The sequence below is a fragment of the Cokeromyces recurvatus genome (genome assembly GCF_025118155.1).
Source record: "Cokeromyces recurvatus strain NRRL 2243 chromosome Unknown BX663scaffold_51, whole genome shotgun sequence".
Lineage (NCBI taxonomy): Eukaryota > Fungi > Mucoromycota > Mucoromycetes > Mucorales > Mucoraceae > Cokeromyces > Cokeromyces recurvatus.
Window position 1 is genome coordinate 54,839 of NW_026251437.1, and position 18,672 is coordinate 73,510.

General features: G+C 32.6%; 8 protein-coding genes across 8 annotated transcripts; 4 read left to right on the forward strand and 4 right to left on the reverse strand.

Moving 5' to 3' along the window:
- Window positions 1-37: 37 nt before the first annotated feature.
- BX663DRAFT_584322 (uncharacterized protein) lies at window positions 38-2,530 on the reverse strand (the record flags this gene model as incomplete). The annotated part of the gene is made up of 5 exons (XM_051532228.1): window positions 1,969-2,530; window positions 1,472-1,788; window positions 1,196-1,320; window positions 799-1,048; window positions 38-85 (listed from the first exon to the last, which is right to left on the reverse strand). Exons 1-5 carry the CDS (start codon window positions 2,228-2,230, stop codon window positions 38-40), a joined length of 1,002 nt encoding a protein of 333 aa, XP_051377699.1. The 5' UTR covers window positions 2,231-2,530.
- A 765-nt stretch (window positions 2,531-3,295) lies between these two features.
- Window positions 3,296-4,479, reverse strand: BX663DRAFT_556464 (ras-related protein rab-6A-like protein; the record flags this gene model as incomplete). The annotated part of the gene is made up of 9 exons (XM_051531718.1): window positions 3,296-3,360; window positions 3,424-3,502; window positions 3,561-3,645; window positions 3,705-3,816; window positions 3,880-3,952; window positions 4,026-4,042; window positions 4,135-4,204; window positions 4,273-4,331; window positions 4,407-4,479. 9 exons carry the CDS (start codon window positions 4,477-4,479, stop codon window positions 3,296-3,298), a joined length of 633 nt encoding a protein of 210 aa, XP_051377700.1.
- BX663DRAFT_527308 (ribosomal protein S2, flavodoxin-like domain-containing protein) lies at window positions 4,477-5,664 on the reverse strand (the record flags this gene model as incomplete). The annotated part of the gene is made up of 3 exons (XM_051530022.1): window positions 4,477-5,311; window positions 5,390-5,466; window positions 5,530-5,664. Coding segments are annotated over 3 exons (830 nt in total), but the record flags the coding sequence as incomplete, so codon positions are not given.
- A 363-nt stretch (window positions 5,665-6,027) lies between these two features.
- On the reverse strand, window positions 6,028-7,169 carry BX663DRAFT_546958 (ribosomal L27e protein family-domain-containing protein; the record flags this gene model as incomplete). The annotated part of the gene is made up of 4 exons (XM_051530982.1): window positions 7,008-7,169; window positions 6,878-6,932; window positions 6,244-6,412; window positions 6,028-6,187 (listed from the first exon to the last, which is right to left on the reverse strand). Exons 1-4 carry the CDS (start codon window positions 7,032-7,034, stop codon window positions 6,028-6,030), a joined length of 411 nt encoding a protein of 136 aa, XP_051377702.1. The 5' UTR covers window positions 7,035-7,169.
- A 31-nt stretch (window positions 7,170-7,200) lies between these two features.
- Window positions 7,201-8,710, forward strand: BX663DRAFT_527313 (uncharacterized protein). Its single transcript, XM_051530023.1, has one exon. It carries the CDS (start codon window positions 7,260-7,262, stop codon window positions 8,583-8,585), a length of 1,326 nt encoding a protein of 441 aa, XP_051377703.1. The 5' UTR covers window positions 7,201-7,259; the 3' UTR covers window positions 8,586-8,710.
- On the forward strand, window positions 8,645-12,527 carry BX663DRAFT_527315 (uncharacterized protein). The gene is made up of 8 exons (XM_051530024.1): window positions 8,645-8,691; window positions 8,791-9,373; window positions 9,446-9,950; window positions 10,021-10,722; window positions 10,781-10,858; window positions 10,915-11,293; window positions 11,397-11,712; window positions 11,764-12,527. The coding sequence occupies exons 1-8, from the start codon at window positions 8,665-8,667 to the stop codon at window positions 12,411-12,413; spliced, it is 3,240 nt and encodes a 1,079-aa protein (XP_051377704.1). The 5' UTR covers window positions 8,645-8,664; the 3' UTR covers window positions 12,414-12,527.
- A 641-nt stretch (window positions 12,528-13,168) lies between these two features.
- BX663DRAFT_527318 (uncharacterized protein) lies at window positions 13,169-16,428 on the forward strand. The gene is made up of 4 exons (XM_051530025.1): window positions 13,169-13,412; window positions 13,472-13,912; window positions 14,021-14,120; window positions 14,205-16,428. The coding sequence occupies exons 1-4, from the start codon at window positions 13,355-13,357 to the stop codon at window positions 16,339-16,341; spliced, it is 2,736 nt and encodes a 911-aa protein (XP_051377705.1). The 5' UTR covers window positions 13,169-13,354; the 3' UTR covers window positions 16,342-16,428.
- A 70-nt stretch (window positions 16,429-16,498) lies between these two features.
- Window positions 16,499-17,625, forward strand: BX663DRAFT_527321 (HAD-like domain-containing protein). The gene is made up of 3 exons (XM_051530026.1): window positions 16,499-16,734; window positions 16,804-17,073; window positions 17,167-17,625. The coding sequence occupies exons 1-3, from the start codon at window positions 16,594-16,596 to the stop codon at window positions 17,443-17,445; spliced, it is 690 nt and encodes a 229-aa protein (XP_051377706.1). The 5' UTR covers window positions 16,499-16,593; the 3' UTR covers window positions 17,446-17,625.
- Window positions 17,626-18,672: the final 1,047 nt, after the last annotated feature.

Here is an 18,672-nt window from a genome sequence, read left to right on the forward strand (position 1 = left end):
AGTTGTTTGACTTGACTTTATTTTTTTATTTTTTCAATTAATTACGCTTATCTTTGCGAACAAATAGAATTTCTATTTCAAATAACTTGAATTTGTATTTCAAAAAAAAAAAAAAAAAAAAAAAAAATAAAATAAAAAAATAAAATAAAAAATAAAATAAAAAAATAAAATAAAAAAATAAAATCGAATTCATATTTCAAATAATTTGGAAAACATAATATAGACGATACAACTGGCGACGGTATACTGCCTTTATTGACGATGATACTTATGATCCTCATACTTTTGCTGGCATCTGTAAAGTATACCTGAAAGATAATCTTGGTGATTGACGAAACAACAACAATGCTGTTCTCTTGTCTGCCTGCCGTCCTACCCTGGGTATCAATCATATCCTCTGGTTACCTATGTCAAATGCAGAACGCAGCCGAATAGTCCGCTGGCGTCTAGGTTGGTTACCTGGCGGTGTCCCTAAACCGTGCATCTATCACCCTAATGCCATGTTCACAAGATCTCATGCTATATGGTGCCTACATATGCATCGACGATTACAAATACCTTTGACCGAACCCGACCCTTTGTGAATACTTTTTATTATGCAGTATCTCAGCTTCAGCAAATATTCTTTGTTTAATATTGATATTTTTTCAATACGAGAATATTTTTGTTGCTGTTGCTACTATTGTTGCTATTTATCACGAGATCAATGTTGGTATTTCTGAGTACTGTAGCGTTAAACTCATCGTCTAATTCTTAGTTGATTTGTTGAGCAAAGTTCCTTCTTAATCTCTTTTTTACTTGATCGTTTTCTTTTTCAAGCTCAAACTTCAGTTTTTGATCATTGTAAATTGTGATATAACTTTGCCGAACTTCCCTCTTTTTGAGATACTGACATACATTGAAGGCAATGGTCATTACATTAGTCTTATTTTGCGTTACAGAAATAACTTTTGAGAATATCCTAATCCATTTTAATCGACTTTCATCTGGAGTTAAAGAAGCACCTGTCTTGTCATCTCTTATAGTATTTTCGGTTGAGTTTGGGACGCTTTTAAAAAAAAAATTAGACCACATTTTATTTTTTTTGGACTTCGTAAAAATCATTTTGAGACGTAAAAATGAGAAAAAGGTAGCATTACTTTAAGCCAATTCCTTTTTGCAAACACCTATCCCAGTATGAAGTTGCGTGTCTAACCTAACCCTGACAATCCTGCGTAGTAACAGTTTTACGTGCTTTGGCAATGTGGGGAGGAGGGTTAGCTCATCTCCTTTTTCGAGCGGCTTTCGTCTGATATTTTTTCTTGATTTTGGACCAGCACTCTTCGATAGGATTTAGAAAAGGGGAATAAGATGGTATAAATAGAGGTTTATAACCTCGAGTATTTATAGCATCAACAATAAATTTACTATGATGTATTTTGCAGTTATCTATCACAATAAAATGCTCTTTCATATCATTTTGATCCATTACATCCATAATTGATTCCATGAATTTCACAATATGATACGCAGTTATACCCTTTTTGAGAAGTTTAGGCTTTTGGTTTGATGTATCTGCTTTCCTCTTCTTTGAATCACGCTCATCCGGATGATACTCTTTTTCAAGCTGTGGAGCTTTATGTTTCTTTAAGGGTTCAGCTTTAGAAAAACTAAGGATTTCTCTTGCAGTTATGCAACCAATGATGCTGATACTCACACCTTTTTGATTATGAACCTTTACTTTCACTGGTTCATCAGCTCTCAACCAAGCTCTGCTTCTCATCATTTGTGAATGAAAACCGGCTTCATCTACAAACACACAGTTTTTCAAAAAATCAACACCTACTGCTTTCCACTGAGTTATCATATGGTATCAAAGATCTAAAGTCCTTTGTGAGTCTCTTTCTGCAGTGTATTTGCTCGCTTGCTTGAGACTCAAAAAACATTTCTCTCGAATATGAGTGTAAAGGCTTGAAATAGCAATATCACCTATTTCTGGAAAGTTGCTTAATAACTGCGATTTGGCTTCTTCAAGAACAATCGATGGATTTTTATCAAAAAGAGCGATCAAGAATTCGGTATGTTCCTGGAAAAGTTTTTTAGGTTTGATAGTTTTTGGTTTGACTGTTGTGCCTACAAGTACATGCCCATCACCAGTATTAAACTCGTCCAAAAGTCTATAAGCACTTGAACGAGGTATGTCGCATACCGCAGCCGCTTTAGGGACAGATGACCCCTCTTCTTGGAGCATCTTGATGAATCTTTCTATCTGGTCTGCTCCATACTTTTTTATATTTCCTTGTACTGAGCTTGATTTTACTCATGTCAACTGTAATTTCCTCCACTAAGTCTTCCATTGGTTGAGGTTCGATTACTTGTTGATTTAAAGATTCAAAATGAACTAAATTATTCAATATACCAAAACCAAACTCATATTTACCAATTTCCATCTTATATTGTGCTCTCTTAGCAATAGTTTAGTTTCTGGGTTGTACTTAATCTAATCCATTTAGTATGAAGTTTCAAGAAAAAAGAAAATGTCTAAAAACTAAAGTCTTAATTTTTAAAGCATAGTCTAAATGTAATTTATTTTATGTCTCGAAAAAATTTAACTCAACCGAAAATACTGTAGCAAAAAATTGCTGGTCTCAAGCTATTGAATTGGTTGTCCAAGTAATAGTGTATGTGTGTGTCTTCCTTGGCCACTTTGGTCTGGTTTGTATTTAAATTTAAATTGTTTCTTCTCACTCTTTTTCACTTTATCCTCATTATATTTTCTCTTAATTCCAAAATACTGCTCTTTTCTTTTTCCTTCTCGTTCTCGCTTTCTTTTTCCCTTCTTATCCTTTAGGAAGGTTTTTATTCTTCTTTCCCCTCTATAACTGACTCGGGAAATATTGCGCATTTATTTCGTTGCTACATGCTATTTTTGAAAATCTTGAATTTCACTGTAATTAAAATTAAGCTCTAACTAGGAGAAGAATAAAGCAGCTATAAACTACTAAATGCACCTCATAATTCTTTTACTTGGAGCCATATCCTCTCCTTTGCCTTTGTTTTCCTTAATTATATCAAATGAATTATACTTTTTCTTTCTCTCTCTTAACTTTCACATATACAAGAAACTATTTGTTTTAAACAGAACTTTTGATTCATTTTGCTATTTCCTTGGGTTCCTAATTACATGAAAATTCTTTTTTTTTTTTATAAGTAGAATATTTCTAATGAAACTAATTTGAATGATATTATTTCTATTTCCTCCCTCCTTTTTTTTGATATTAGTTTTTGAGATTTATAAGAGTATTTTTGTTTTTTCTTAACATGCACATGAAGTTGCTTCTTCCTTTCGTGCAAATGTATCTGTTAGATCTACTTTTGTTACTAATAGATATATATATATACGGTAAGTGATTTGTCTATTTTATTTGAACTGATAATCCTTACATTGATCTCGTTGACCATCCTCTGATTGACCATCCATACCAGGCAGCGCATGTCCTATTTTTCTAAATAGTGCTTTAACCTAATATATATATATAGTTAATAATCAATTCTGTACATCTATAACAAATCATATATACATTATAACCTGCTTTAGCACTTGTTTCTATAAACATAACATTGTATTCTTTTGCCTTTTTTTCCCCTTCTTCTACGGTAACTTGTCTATATACAATGAGTAAGTAAATAAATGAATCAAGACCTACCCTGCGTTGTATAAATACCTTTTATCATTTAAATCCGTCTTATTTCCTACTAATACAATAATCACATCGTGCCCTCTTTCTGCTCTAACATCATCAATCCATTTGGATGTATTCAAAAAAGAATTTTTATCTATTATTCAATAAGAATTATAAACATGTAGAGTTGTCCTTTTTTTTTCTCTCTCTTATTTACTTGTAATATCATATACCACAACACAAACAGAAGAGTCTCGGATATAACTTGGAATCAAGGAACGAAATCTTTCCTATAAGTAAGTAATGCCACAAAAAAAAAAAAAAATTAAATATCTATATGATATGCTTATGTAATATGCTTACTTGTCCAGCAGTATCCCCTATAGATAAAGAAAAAAGAAAAGAAAAAAAAATATATATACATGTATATTATTCAGTCATTCATTCATATATCAAACATGGGGTCAGTTACATAATTGAAGTCGAATCGTTCGATCATCAAGATACATTGTTTTTGATAAAAAATCGATACCAATTGTTGCCTTTTTTTTTTATCAAGAATACAGTTATATAATCATTGTTATTTTTATTTTATTTTTTCTATTTGTACCTGATAAGTATTGTCAAATGTATCATACATAAATCGAGTAATAAGTGACGTTTTCCCAACTATAGTTTTAATTACTTATCTTGACCCGCATCATCATCAACCCTTTTTTTTTTTCACTTTTAAGCTTAGCTTACCACTTTGTTCTCCAAGAAATACAAGCTTAAATTTTTTTAAAGGATTGCCAAAGTCATTCGTATTATTTGCCATTTTTTTTTTTATAATAAAAAGTAAAACAAAACAAAAAAAAAAGAGCAATTAAACTTTTTTGTTTTTATATAAAAAAATTAATAATTTCATGTGTAACAAAATAATATTCCTCTCCTTTGTACTCTTAAAATAATAATAATAACCACTCCTTAAATAAAAGGGAAAATATTCTTTCGTCTTTTTTTTGATTTTTATTTCTCTACATCTATATTATTTAAGCATCCCATGAAGAGGTAGCGGGAGCTTCAGTTTCTTCAGCCCAGTCAGTGGGTTGAGCAGACCATTCAGCGGCAGCGGCAATACCAGTAACACCTTCAGCATCACCTTCAACAGCCCATTCACCAGCAGCAGCTTCAGCAGTGGCAGCAAAGTCACCACCTTCAGCGAGTTCAGCTTCGGCATTTTCCTTCTCAATTTCCTCAGGATCACGGTAGAAGAACATATCAACCATGACATCCCAAGGAGTGTTGTAGTCAAGAGTACCACGGAGACGGAGGACAGCACGAGCCAAGAGCCAGTAAATCAAACCAATAGCGTGCTTAGCCTTGTTGTTGGTAGGGATAGCAACATCAACAAACTTAAGAGAGGCATCAGTATCAGCAAGAGAGATGACAGGGATGTTAACATAAGAAGCTTCCAAGATAGCTTGGAAATCAGAACGAGGATCGGTACAGATAACCAAACGAGGTTCACGGAAAGAACGGGTGATGTAGTTAGTGAAGGTACCGGGAGTGAAACGACCGACGATAGCTTCAGCACCAATGTACTTGGCAAACTTAAGGGCAGCACGGTGACCATAAGGACGAGCAGAAACAACAACAATGTCTTGAGGCTATTTATATATACATATTAAAAAAAAAAGAATAGAATTAGGACTAGATCATTTTAGATCAGTTGTTTATATATTTACGTTCTCAATAGCAGCGATGACACGGGCAGCAAAGATGAGCTTCTCCCAAGTCTTACCAATGTTGATCAAATTGATACCTTTTTTTTTTACACACATAATAATTAGTTTCAACTCAAATTTCAATTACCATTTTATTTTACCATCAGCACGACGCTTGAAGATGTAAGGAGTCATACGAATGTTGGCATTCTTGGTACCAATGTGACATTGAGCACTCAAAAGAAGTTGAATATCTTCCTCGGTGGCGTTGAGAACGGCAGGGACACGAGACATATCTAAAGAACAATAAAGGATGTTAATGATACTTGTACAAATGGATGGATGGATGTATGGATTTGATGGTTTATCGCCTTACTTTGATGTGCAGGAAAAGAGAAGGCTTCATTTTGATGCAGCTTGATTTGACATTTTTACTTGATAATTTCATTCTCTCCGCTAGTAAACTCCTCCTATGCCCGCTTTATATTATCCCGGTCCGCAAACAAAAACAACAAAAAAAAAAGAAAAAAAAAATGCATACAAAATAATAGTGTCAAATCTTTACAACAATAAACATGGAAACAATTTACAATAGTTTTATGTAACATTCAAGTAATGAATACTTTATTTTATTTCATCATAATTTATAAAGAAGTAACTTAGAATCTAAGCTTGCTGAAGAACCACTTGTTCTTGCCAGTTTGATAACGTTCTTCAAAGAGCTTCTTAATAACCTTCTTAGCATCTTCACGTTGAGAAGGTTCCTTGAAAGTATCGGCAGAGATAGTACCCTTGATTTGTTCTAATTCCAAACCATAACTACATAAAGAATAGTTTAATACTTGTGTCATTATTCTATAAATGGCAACTCTTACCGAGTGGGCATCATGTGGTTGTAGTTAATGATCTTGACGAAAGGCTTAACCTTGGAACGCTTAGCAACTTTCTTCTTACCCATGGCCTTAGTGACCTTGAGAGGAGTACGTTCAATACCGGCAACAACAGCATAACCGTAGGGTCTATCTTTAGTACCCTCATCGTGATCTTTTAATTTTTTTTAAACAAATAAAAAAAAGAATATAAGTTAGGCTATATAAATTATGAAAAAAAAAAAAATAATCGAGACGAATGAATTGATTCTTTAATAATATGCTTCCACATTACACTTTTTCTTATCTCTATATAGTAACTTCTAAATACAACATACACCTGAGATTCGTTGTGCAATTTTTATATATTCGTTCGTTTTTGAATAAATAATTAATATTATTAATCTTGACAACTATAATGAAATCCTCAATAATTTTTTTTTTCATTAAATAGATATCTGTAATTTGGTTGTGTTAATAGATAACAATTATAATTCCATGTCGCTAATTTTATATGTCTTATTTCTCTTTTAGTTGATTAAATATCGTAAGATTGTTATTATAAACAATAATGTGTAACTGAAAGCATACTAATTTCAAATCATTGTCTCGATTATAAATTATTACATGTAATACATACTACGGACGACAACGGCCTTCTTGCCGGCATAACGACCTTGCAAAATAACGACAACCTATTTATAAAATCAAGTTAATATAATCCATCCATCCATCAAAAAACTGATATTATAATATGCTTATTTACGTACTTTACCAGCCTTGATGAACTTGACCATGTTTGCTGAAGATCAAAAGGGGGAGGAGAGAATAGTAGGGAGTTTTTTGTTTTCCTTTTTTTGCTTACAGGCTTTACTTTCCGGGAAAAATCCAGATTATAGAAGATATTTTAATTTAAACACCGTCTTTTTTTTATTATTATTATTATTATTATTATTATTATTATTTCTAAACATATACAAACACAAATACATACAAATATATGCAAATACATTTTCAATGCTATGTCAAAGGATTCATATAGCTCTAATAATTTTTCGCTAAAAAGATTATTAGATGAACAAACAAATAGTACTAATAAAAGGAAAAAGGCATCTATTTCACTTTCTAAATCTCGACCCATTAGCCCTTCATCTGTCATTACTGTAAAACAAGAAATAAAAATCAAAACTGAAAAAGTAAAAGCAGACACAATTGATGACTATATTATAAAGAAAGAAGAAGAAATCAAGTTGGAATCAAAAGACGATTTGTTGAATGATATTAAACTAGAAACAGTTAAAGATGAAACTGACATTTTTGATCAGATAAAATTGGAAGAAGAATTAGATACTTTTATAGAAAAAGAAAACAAGTATGCCTGTCCTATTTGCGATAAAGACTTGACTCTTGTCAAATCAAGTTACTTTCGACAGCAACATATTGATGAATGTATATCAAATACTCAAAATGTAAAGGAGAAATTAGAATTTGATATTTGCATCTTTTGTGGTAAAGATCTAACTCATCTTGACTCATTAACTCGAAGACAAGTGCACCTGAATCGTTGCCTGGATGAATCAATGGTTCCCGAACAGGAGCAGCAACAGCAGCAGCAACAGACTGAAATTTTTGCAGGTCAAGACATGCCTCTTCTGGTTACCTTGGAGATATGTCCTATTTGCTATGAATCTTTTATGCAACGTGGACTTCGACAAAAGATCGTGCATTTAAAACAATGTGCTAAACAAAACCAAATCACTGTTCCTGAATTATTAAAAAGGATACAATATCCAAATGAGGGGAATGTATCAAAAACGAATGAAATGACTGCACCGACTCCTCAAAGAACACAATATCAATTAGTAGCTACTGGTTATGATTTAGATGATGATTTTGATGATGATAATGATGATTTTAGTCGAAAAGTGATTATCCATAAGCAGAGTGTGAGTCCGATGAGTCAAAAGAAACAAGATAAAGAAGATGAAGCCTTTCAAACTGCCTTAGCCCTTTCTCGATCTTTACATGAAGAACGACGACAAAAGCAACGACTTTTAAAACGTAGACAAAAAATGACAGATGAGAGGGATTGGAATGCAGCAAATATTTGGTCAGCAGAGGAAAGTTATTTAAAGGCAATGGATAAACTAGATAAGATCTTATTTCCTTCCAACATGGATCATTATAAACAAGTACAACGTGAAAGATCAATAGGACTTTTAGGACCGTCTCGAATTAATCACTCAAATAATAATTTCTTTTGGCATATAGCTAGCAATAAGGAGTCAAATTGGGATGATCCCCTAGTATTCATGTCTCTATTCACGCGTAAATTTAAGGAGTTTTAAAAGCGTTATTATAAAGTTACATTATGTAAATTTGCTCCAATTTTTTTTTTTCTTTTTCTTTTATTTTTGTATATTAAAAATGAGCCATCACAGCTATAATAAAAATGTAAGAAATGGTGTCTAAATAATAATGATGATAATAATAATAACAATAATAATAACAATAATAAAGCATTAAGGAATAGTAATTTTTTTCTTTAATTAGAGAAATAAAATGCGATCTAATGCAGACGATTCAAATAATTGGAGGATACGGAATACTAATGTTAATTTATCTCCCAGTTGTTCAAGTAATAACCAGCGATCATCAACTGATAATGATAGTTTAACTAATGATTGGCAGCAACAACAAGAAGATAATACAAAACAGAATAATAATTGGAAACACAAAAGTTTTAATCAAAGGAATAACAATTGGCAAAAAAATAATTCAAGTAGTAGACGTAGACGATCGATACAAATTATTTCAATTGACGATCTTGCTCCACCTATAAGTCATTTAAATAAGAGGAAGAATAATAATGAAGCACAAAAGCAGTTAAAAGTAGAATCCGTCGATCCGTTATCTCAACTCCCTATGGAATCAGCAAAAGATAGCATTCATGCCTTTGAAAGACCAGCTATATCACCTCAAATAAGCCCAGATACAAATGTGTTGAATGATGAGCCCAATAGATGGGTACAATTTGCTAAAAGTCATGAGGACATATCAATTCAAGGGTCTGATTCATCTAATATCAATAAACAACAGAATGAAACTGTTGACGCAAATGAAAATTGGCGTGCGCGTAAATTACAATTAAATAAACATGTACATGTGTAATTTTAGGAACATAGTTTACTAACGTATTTATAAATAGACGCTTTAAAAGTAACGTCTCAAGAACCATCCAAATATATACATCCAGAAGATAAAAATAACTTGGGCAGAAAAGAATTGTTCAAACCCTATTGGAATCCTCTGGAGGTTGAAAAGGGGCTTCAAAACAAGACGCTTTATCAGGGTATTGTTCGATTTTCTAAAAATAGAACAGATGCTTATGTTGTTTGCGATGCGCTTGACCATGATATTTACATTGGTGGACTTGCAAATCGTAATCGCGCTTTACCTGGTGACTTGGTGGCAGTTGAGTTATTAGATGTTGAAACAGCTTGGGAGGAACGAAAAGTACGCGAACAGAAGAAAGCAGATGATCGTAATGCTAGATTAGATCAGCCCGTTGTAGAAGAAAAAGCGATAATGAATGAAGAGGTTAAGTTAGTAGGAGAAGAAGAGGAGGAAGAAAACGAAGAAGAACAGAAACCAAAGTATTGTGGTCATATTGTTAGCATTATTTCAAGGCCTCCTAACACCACCTATGTTGGGTAATTCTTATAAGACTCATATGTAGGTCTATATTACTTACTCTTTTCTTTTTTTTTTCTTTCTATACAGTGTTATCACTCTTGAACGATTTTCGTTTCAAAAGAATAATAATAATAATAATAGTGAACCATTTGATGAACAGCAAGATAATAGTGCATATACTAGTACAAAAGAACAACCACGATTAGCTTGGTTTAAGCCAAATGATAAGCGCATACCTTTCATTGCCCTCAGAGGTCGTGATATTCCTCGATTTTTAGTGAATAATGAAGAATATTTTAAGACACATTTGTTTTCGGCAGAGATTCGACGTTGGCTTATTAGTGATGTCAGCCCTTCAGGAAGAATTATAAAAGAATTAGGTCCTTTAGGAGATTTAATGACTGAACGAGATGCTATCTTAGCAGATAACAGTATTATTCAGACTCCATTTAGTCCAGTAGCTCTTCAATGTTTACCTGAAACACCATGGGCTATACCAGAAATTGAATATAAAAAAAGACGTGATTTACGTTCTGAACGTATATTTTCGATTGATCCACAGACAGCTAAAGATCTTGATGATGCACTTCATGTGAAAGAATTATCAGATGGTTATTTTGAAGTGGGTGTCCATATTGCTGATGTATCTTACTTTTTGAAACGACATACGCCATTAGATTCCGAAGCTTGTATGAGGGGCACAAGTACTTATTTAGTAGATAGTGTTATACCTATGTTACCACCATTATTATGTGAAGAACTATGCAGTTTAAACCCTGGTGTTGAAAGGTATATTACCAAAAAAAAAAAGTCATATGCAGTAAGCTTAATTTTTTTTAATGAATAGATTGGCATTTTCTGTTATTTGGAAAATGGATAAATACGGTAAGCCAGTTGATACTTGGTATGGAAAAACGATTATCAAGTAAGTCATAATACTTTAAATATATACAGTTACATATGTATTTAATAATATATCAGATCTTGTGCAAAACTTGCATACGAGGACGCTCAAAAGGTGATTGAGGGCTTTGAAATGGGGCCTCAAGTAATTATTCATGGTGGTCATCAAATACATTCAATTTGCAATGATATCTTTATTCTTCACCGACTTGCAACAGAGATGCGCAAAAGACGATATAAAAATGGTGCACTTTCATTAAATTCTGTCAAACTTCAATTTGAACTCAATGAAGTAGGAGAGCCGATTTCAGTCTCACAATACGAAAGTAAAGAAGCTAACAAGCTTATTGAAGAATTCATGTTATGTGCCAATATTAGTGTAGCGAAAAAAATTTTGAGTGTTTATCCAGATGAATCATTATTAAGAAGACATGAAGACCCACTTGAAAGAAGACTTGTAAGACATGTTTATTAGTAAAGAACCTTTTTCTTTTCTTTTCTTTTTTTTTTTTAGTAGGAAACTCACTTTTATATAAATATATAAATATATCTTTATATAGAATCAATTCATTAAAATAACAGAAGTGTTAGGACTCGATTTTGACGCTTATAGCGCTGGCTCGCTTCAAGAATCTTTTGAAAAGATCAATAATAAGGTTGTTAGAGATGTTTTATTAGTATTGGCTATTCGAACCATGCAACGAGCAAAATACTTTTGTTCAGGCTCTATCGATTTTAGTAAATACTATCATTATGCGCTTAATGAGCCATGTTATACACATTTTACATCACCTATTCGTCGATATGCTGATGTCGTTGTGCATCGTTTATTGGAAGCTGCATTAGAGTTTGAAAAGAAACAAACAAATGGAAAAGGTATAATAGTTATTTTATTTTATTTTATTTTATTTATTTATTTTTTAATAGTATCCAATTGCCCATATAATAAAAAGATGATTCAAAAGATAACGTTTGGATGTAATACAAGAAAGGATGCAGCTAAGAATGCACAAGATAATAGTAGTCTTCTTTATCTTAGTAAATATCTCTCAATGGTAGAAAGACGAGATGGACCGATTTATAAAAAAGCCGATGTTATAGTAGTCTCTAAAGAAACTTTTGATATTTATTTACCCGAATATGGTCTTGAAAAGCGAATTTATCTCAAAGAATTACCAGTAGATGAATTTCATTTTGATAAAAATACTCTAGCTCTAGATATTCATTGGAAGCGTGGAGTACCTGTGACGATGCATAATGAAGAGAAAATTTATGCACAAGAAAGAGAACGACAAGATGAAGAAGAAGAAGATGATGACGAAGAAGAAGATGATGACGAAGAAGAAGACGAAGTGAAAGATAGTCTTCAAGCACTTAGTTTAAAGGAGTCAGATCCTAACAAACATATGAAAGCAGATGATTTGATCCCGCCTGTTATATTAGATGAAGTAACATGTTTACAACGTATTCAAATGTTTTCAAATATTGATGTTAGAATTCAAATTAATGATAAGCGGTCTCCTCCAATTATCAATATATATCCTGTGAATCCATTTTCTGGTGAAGAAGAAACATAACTTGTTTTACATGAAAATATTAAAAACAAAAAAGCTATTATTATTTATATCAACTGAAAAAGGTATACAAGATAAGAAGCCGCAATAAAAGAAATATTTTATCATAATTACAGAGATAATACTTTTTTTTTTTTGTTTTTAAACATAATATCGCCCTTCACTTTCTTTTTCTTTTTTTTTTTTTTTTTTACTTATTTTCTAGTGAGTAAAGAGATTAAAAAGATACAAAAACTCTTGGATAAATTATATTTGTTAATGTTACAGCAAGTTGTAATTTATAATAGTACATCTCTAAATTTTACTTTATTCTATTGAAGGGCAATATATAAATGTGTCATGTTACCAATTTAGACTATGTGGAAAATACAGTAAAGTGACTGTGATATTAAAATATATATTTATTTCTTTTTGATTAAATAAAAGATTACTTGTTTCAACCAGTATAAAAATGGATAATGTAGTGAAATCTACTATTTGTTACTCTGTGTATTCTTTTTACTAAAAAAGAGATCCACGACTTCTTTTCCTGGAACCAATGTGTAATTTTTTTTTAGTCATCTTTTATATAATGAAAAAAAAAAAAAGTTATATAAAATGGAGATATGAAAGACAGAAGAAAGAAGTTTTATTCTTTTCTTTCCTTTTTATAAGATGTATGTTTCATATCTCATTCTAAGTTTATATAAAGATATAATCACCTATTTTTTTTTATATGTGTATATTGTTAAAGTTGTGCCTTTTTTTTTTTTTAATTTTAAGAAACTAAGATGTCATTGGCTAAAAATATTGCTATTCTTTCCCTCCCCCCCACATTTTCATGTGAAATTTATATCACATTAATTATTTAATTCTGCTTATCAAATTCTCACTCACTCACTCTCTCTTCTTCTTCTTTTCTTTTTTCTTTTTCTCTCTTTTCATCATAAGTAAAAAAACTAACAATGACAAATAATATTCGTTATGATGGAAGAGTTGCTATTATTACTGGTGCTGGTGGAGGTTGATTGCATTTCATGTAAATTGTAAAATTCATGTTTACTCATTATTTAATCTATTAGGCATTGGTAAAGCTTATGCTCTTTATTTCGCTGAACGAGGTGCAAGTGTCGTTGTGAATGATTTAGGTGTTTCACATACAGGTGATGGATCCAGTACAAAAGCTGCTGATGTTGTTGTGGAAGAAATTCAAAAGGCAGGTGGTAAAGCAGTTGCAAATTATAATTCAGTAGAAGAAGGACAAAAGATTGTTGATACTGCCATGAAGGCATTTGGTCGTGTGGATATTATCATTAATAATGCTGGTATTCTTCGTGATAAATCATTTGCTAGAATTACAGATGCTGATTGGGATATTATTCAAGCCGTCCATGTTAAAGGTTCTTATGCTGTTACAAAGGCAGCTTGGCCAATTATGAAGAAGCAAAAATATGGTCGTATCGTGATGACAGCTTCTGCCGCTGGTTTATATGGTAACTTTGGTCAAGCAAATTACAGTGCAGGTAAATAAAAATATAAAAGACATATTCATATGAAAATAAAAATAAAAAAAAAAAATAGTTTACTGATGGGAAAAAAAATTATTTTTTATTTTTTTTTTCATTACATAGCTAAACTTGCTCTTGCCAGTTTTAGTAACTCTTTGGCTAAAGAAGGTGCAAAGGATAACATTCATTGCAATACAATCGCTCCTATGGCTGCTTCTAGAATGTAATATATCTACTACTCACTCTTTCTTTTATATATATATAAATACTAATTGTATATATACGTATGTGTATACATATATTTTAGGACGGAAACTGTTATGCCTCCTGAAATCCTTGCATCTCTTAAACCTGAATTTGTTACCCCTGTAGTCGGATATCTCTGCCATGAAAACACAGAAGATAACGGTGGTATCTTTGAAGTGGGTGGTGGCTTTGTTTCTAAATTAAGATGGGAACGTTCTCAAGGTGCAGTCTTCAAAGCGGATGAGAGCTTTACACCCACTGCTATTCGTGCTAAATGGGCAGAGATTACAGATTTTACCAAGACCAATGAATACCCTACTTCAATTACAGATACCGACTTTTTAGCTCTTTTAGAGCGTGCAAAGAACTCAGGTCCTAATCCTACAGGTGAACCTCTTCGATTTGATGGTCAAGTGGTCATTGTTACAGGCGCAGGTGGTGGGCTTGGTAAAGCATATGCGTTGTTATTTGCCAAATTAGGTGCTTCCGTAGTAGTGAATGATTTGGGTGGTTCGCATACAGGTCAAGGCTCTGATAGTCGCGCTGCTGATGTTGTCGTCGAGGAGATTCGCAAAACAGGTGGTAAGGCAGTAGCCAATTATGATTCAGTCGAAAATGGTGATAAAGTAGTTGAGACAGCCCTTAAGGCCTTTGGTCGTATTGATATCTTGGTCAATAATGCTGGTATCCTTCGTGATAAGTCCTTTGCTCGTATGTCCGATGAAGACTGGGATCTCGTTCATCGTGTTCATCTTCGAGGTACCTATAAGGTCATCAAGGCTGCTTGGCCACATTTTGTTAAACAAAAATATGGTCGTATTATTAATACAGCTTCAGCAGTTGGTTTGTACGGTAACTTTGGGCAAACTAACTACAGTGCAGCTAAACTTGGTATTGTGGGTCTTACACGTACATTAGCACTTGAGGGACAACGTAAAAATATCATGTGTAATGTGATTGCACCTAATGCTGGCACACGTATGATCGCTACCATTATGCCTCCAGAGATGGTAGAAGCATTTAAACCTGAATATGTTGCACCTCTTGTTGCCTATTTGGGGCATAGTTGTGTTGAAGAGACAGGTGGTATCTTTGAAGTTGGAAGTGGTTGGGTTGCTCAAGTTCGTTGGCAGCGTACAGGTGGTATTGGATTTCCTGCTAATCGTGAATTAACACCTGAACAAGTTGCTGCTCAATGGTCCAAGATCATTGATTTTGATGATGGTCGTGCTACAAATCCCAACAGTACACAAGATTCATTCCAGGGCTTTATGGAAAACTTTAGTAATGTAGTTGAAGAAGCACCTAAATCTGGTCTTGATGTAGAGGCAGCTAAGAAATTAGAATTCGAGACACTTGAATTCACTTATACAGAACGGGAAGTCATTTTGTATGCCTTAGGGGTAGGATGTAAACGTACAGATACTAGTTTTGTTTATGAAAACGATGTTAATTTTCATGTTCTGCCTACCTTTGGTGTCATCCCTTCCTTTACGACTATGAATACAGTTCCTATTGGTGATTTCTTACCTAATTATAACCCTATGATGTTGTTACATGGTGAACAATTCTTATCTCTTAAGAAACCTATTCCTACTAGTGGTACGCTCAAATCCAAGGCACATCTTGTCGATATTCTTGATAAGGGTAAAGGTGCTTCCGTTATCATTAATGTCACAACAACGGATGAATCAGATGAAGTGGTATTTGAAAACGAATTTACATTGTTTATTCGAGGCAGTGGTGGATTTGGTGGACGTTCAAGAGGAGAAGATCGTGGACCTGCTACAGCAACCAATACTATTCCTAATCGAAAACCAGATGCTATTTGTACAGAAAAGACAAGCGAAGATCAAGCCGCGCTTTATCGATTAAGTGGTGATTATAATCCATTACATATTGACCCTGAAATGTCTGCCATCGGTGGTTTTGATATCCCTATCCTTCATGGTCTTTGTTCATTTGGTATCTCTGGAAAACATGTATTAAAGACATTTGGTAATAATGATCCAGCATCATTTGCAAATATCAAAGCACGTTTTGCTAAACATGTTTTCCCTGGAGAAACATTGGAAACATCAATGTGGAAAGAAGGTAATAAGATTATTTTTCAAACTCGCGTTGTTGAACGTGATGTAATTGCTATTTCAAATGCTGCTGTTGAATTAAACACAATTACCCGTGAAAGCAAATTGTAATATAGTAACAATCATTTTTATTATTATTGCAAAATAAACAAAGATTTGCCGCATTTATTGCGGAAAATTATTTTAGTAACTTGAAAACTATGGGGTTTTTTTTTCCCCGAATATTTCTTTTTTTTCCCCGGATATTTCTTTTTTTTCGGATTTTTTTTTTTTTTTTTTAAAAAAAATATAAAATGTCAAAATTTATTTTCCGTCTTATTATATGAATATATATTTTTTTCTCTCTCTTTTCTTTAAACAAGCATGACACAAACAAAAGCAATTCAAACTTTGGATTCAAAGGCATTCGTTTTTGACCTTGATGGTACATTGATTGATACAACACCTTTAGTTGTAAAATACTGGACGAATTTTGCAAACGAACATGGATTAGATCCAGCACAAGTAAAGCAGTAAAAAAAAAATAACACTACAATACACATAATTAATATATACCCCCCTGGTATTATTTAGATTCTTGCCTCATCTCATGGACGTAGAACGTTTGATACAATTCAACGATGGGTACCAGTACTTGCTAATGATAAATATGTAAATGAATTTGAGAGCAAGTTAGCAAAGGAGACGGAAGGTGTGATTATATTACCGGGAGTCATGGATTTATTAAGTCAAATCTCTGAAGAAGATTGGACAGTGAATACAGCGGGTACACACATGATGGCCACTACAAGGTTAAGTCAATTTAATATTAAAGTTCCAAAAGAAATGGCAACAGGTGATAAGGTAATAATAAAGGGAAGGAGGGGGGAAGAAGAAGAAGAAGAAAAAAAAAGTCATCATCTCATCATGACCACTTGTCTTATTATTATATATTAGTTAACAAAGGGTAAACCGGACCCTGAAGGTTATTTATTGGCCGCCAAATTACTTCATAAGGACCCTAAAGATTGTATTGTCTTTGAAGATGCCGATGCGGGTGTTCGAGCCGCCATCGCCGCAGGAATGAAATGCATAGCTTGTTTAACAACACACACTTATGAACAATTAAAGGAAGCTGGAGCTACTGTCATTGTTGATCGTTTAGATAGTGTTCATATTGAAAAACAGGAAGATGGAAGTTACAAGACAATTATTGAAAATGCATATGAGCTTTAAAATATATACATATACAATAAATACATAAATGAAAAAAAGAGCGGAGAGATGTTCTGTTCTATTATAGTAAGATATGATTTACCTTCTTCTTGATGAAGGCATTATAATAATAGAAGAGCCTTGATATGCGTATTAACACCTATCATTGTGTACACTTTAATGCAAAATAAAACTAAAAATAAATTCATAATATTCTAAAAAGAAACTATGCTTATGTAATTCTGAAACACAAAATTTACTAGCCACAAATTAGTTATTGTACCAAAATTAGAGCTTCCTTACTTTTTAAAGCTTAAAAAAAGAAAGGAAAACAAGAATTCTCAGTACTCTAATAGATAAGTTTGCTTCTTTCTATTTCTTTTTTTTTATGGTAAGACATTCTTAGAAATAAATCAATTTACTTAACGCTAAAGAAATTACAAATATCGTTCCTTAAGTAAATAACAATAAAAAAAAAGGTTATTAAATAAGTTTTTCTTTTTTTTTTTTTGCGAGTTCATTACTGCGGAAAGGAGTAGTTTTGACCTTGGCACAAATACAGAGTTTAAAAAAATAGAGAATAAGATGAAATATATACACATTTAAACTCTCTTTCTTCGACATAAGACTCTAATAGGACTTTTGTATAATTGTTTGCATTCTTCATGACGATGTAGTAAAAACTTTGCACAACATGTGTGTCAAAGGACAGAATAATGAAGCTAAATGAAAAAATAAGGTTCCCCTTGGTTCTTTCACTTTTCTCTTCTTTTCTTTTTCTTTTTTTTTTTTTTTGAACTACAGGCTTTGAAGTTATTAGTATCTTTCTCTTCTTTGTAGCAGCTACTGTAGAGTCATGCATGAAACAATTGATAACACCAAAAGTCGATATAAATTCCTCTAAAACACAGTTACAGATATACCGTAGCCGCCCTCCCCTTTTTTGTGTGTGTGTGTTGACATTTACGAGCACGCCCTTCTTTGTAGACTATCCTTGACTATATGTAGATTGAATCCAACCTCAACAATAAAAATGCAAATTTTTTTACAAGATAATCCAAAGTTTGACTCTTTTGTACTAAAAAAAGTATCTCCTCATGTTTTCCTCTTGTCTAAAGTTGTTTCGTCATTACGCTTGGATATAATATGGATGAATTCTCGTAAGCGTATCCTTTATAAATTTATAAAGAGTTGAATCACTTTCTCCTCCCCCCTCCACCTTTAAAAAATAAAATAAAATAAAAACCT

Excerpts from the sequence above, each read along its gene's own strand:
- BX663DRAFT_527313 (XM_051530023.1), top strand. The coding sequence starts at position 7,260 with ATGTCAAAGGATTCATATAGCTCTAATAATTTTTCGCTAAAAAGATTA.
- BX663DRAFT_527315 (XM_051530024.1), top strand. The coding sequence starts at position 8,665 with ATGAGCCATCACAGCTATAATAAAAAT. Across the intron at positions 10,723-10,780 it reads TTAAACCCTGGTGTTGAAAG|ATTGGCATTTTCTGTTATTT; the intron begins GTATATTACCAA and ends TTTAATGAATAG. Across the intron at positions 11,713-11,763 it reads GAAACAAACAAATGGAAAAG|TATCCAATTGCCCATATAAT; the intron begins GTATAATAGTTA and ends ATTTTTTAATAG.
- BX663DRAFT_527318 (XM_051530025.1), top strand. The coding sequence starts at position 13,355 with ATGACAAATAATATTCGTTATGATGGAAGAGTTGCTATTATTACTGGT. Across the intron at positions 13,413-13,471 it reads TATTACTGGTGCTGGTGGAG|GCATTGGTAAAGCTTATGCT; the intron begins GTTGATTGCATT and ends TTAATCTATTAG. Across the intron at positions 13,913-14,020 it reads TCAAGCAAATTACAGTGCAG|CTAAACTTGCTCTTGCCAGT; the intron begins GTAAATAAAAAT and ends TTCATTACATAG.
- BX663DRAFT_527321 (XM_051530026.1), top strand. The coding sequence starts at position 16,594 with ATGACACAAACAAAAGCAATTCAAACTTTGGATTCAAAGGCATTCGTT. Across the intron at positions 16,735-16,803 it reads ATGGATTAGATCCAGCACAA|ATTCTTGCCTCATCTCATGG; the intron begins GTAAAGCAGTAA and ends GGTATTATTTAG. Across the intron at positions 17,074-17,166 it reads AAATGGCAACAGGTGATAAG|TTAACAAAGGGTAAACCGGA; the intron begins GTAATAATAAAG and ends ATTATATATTAG.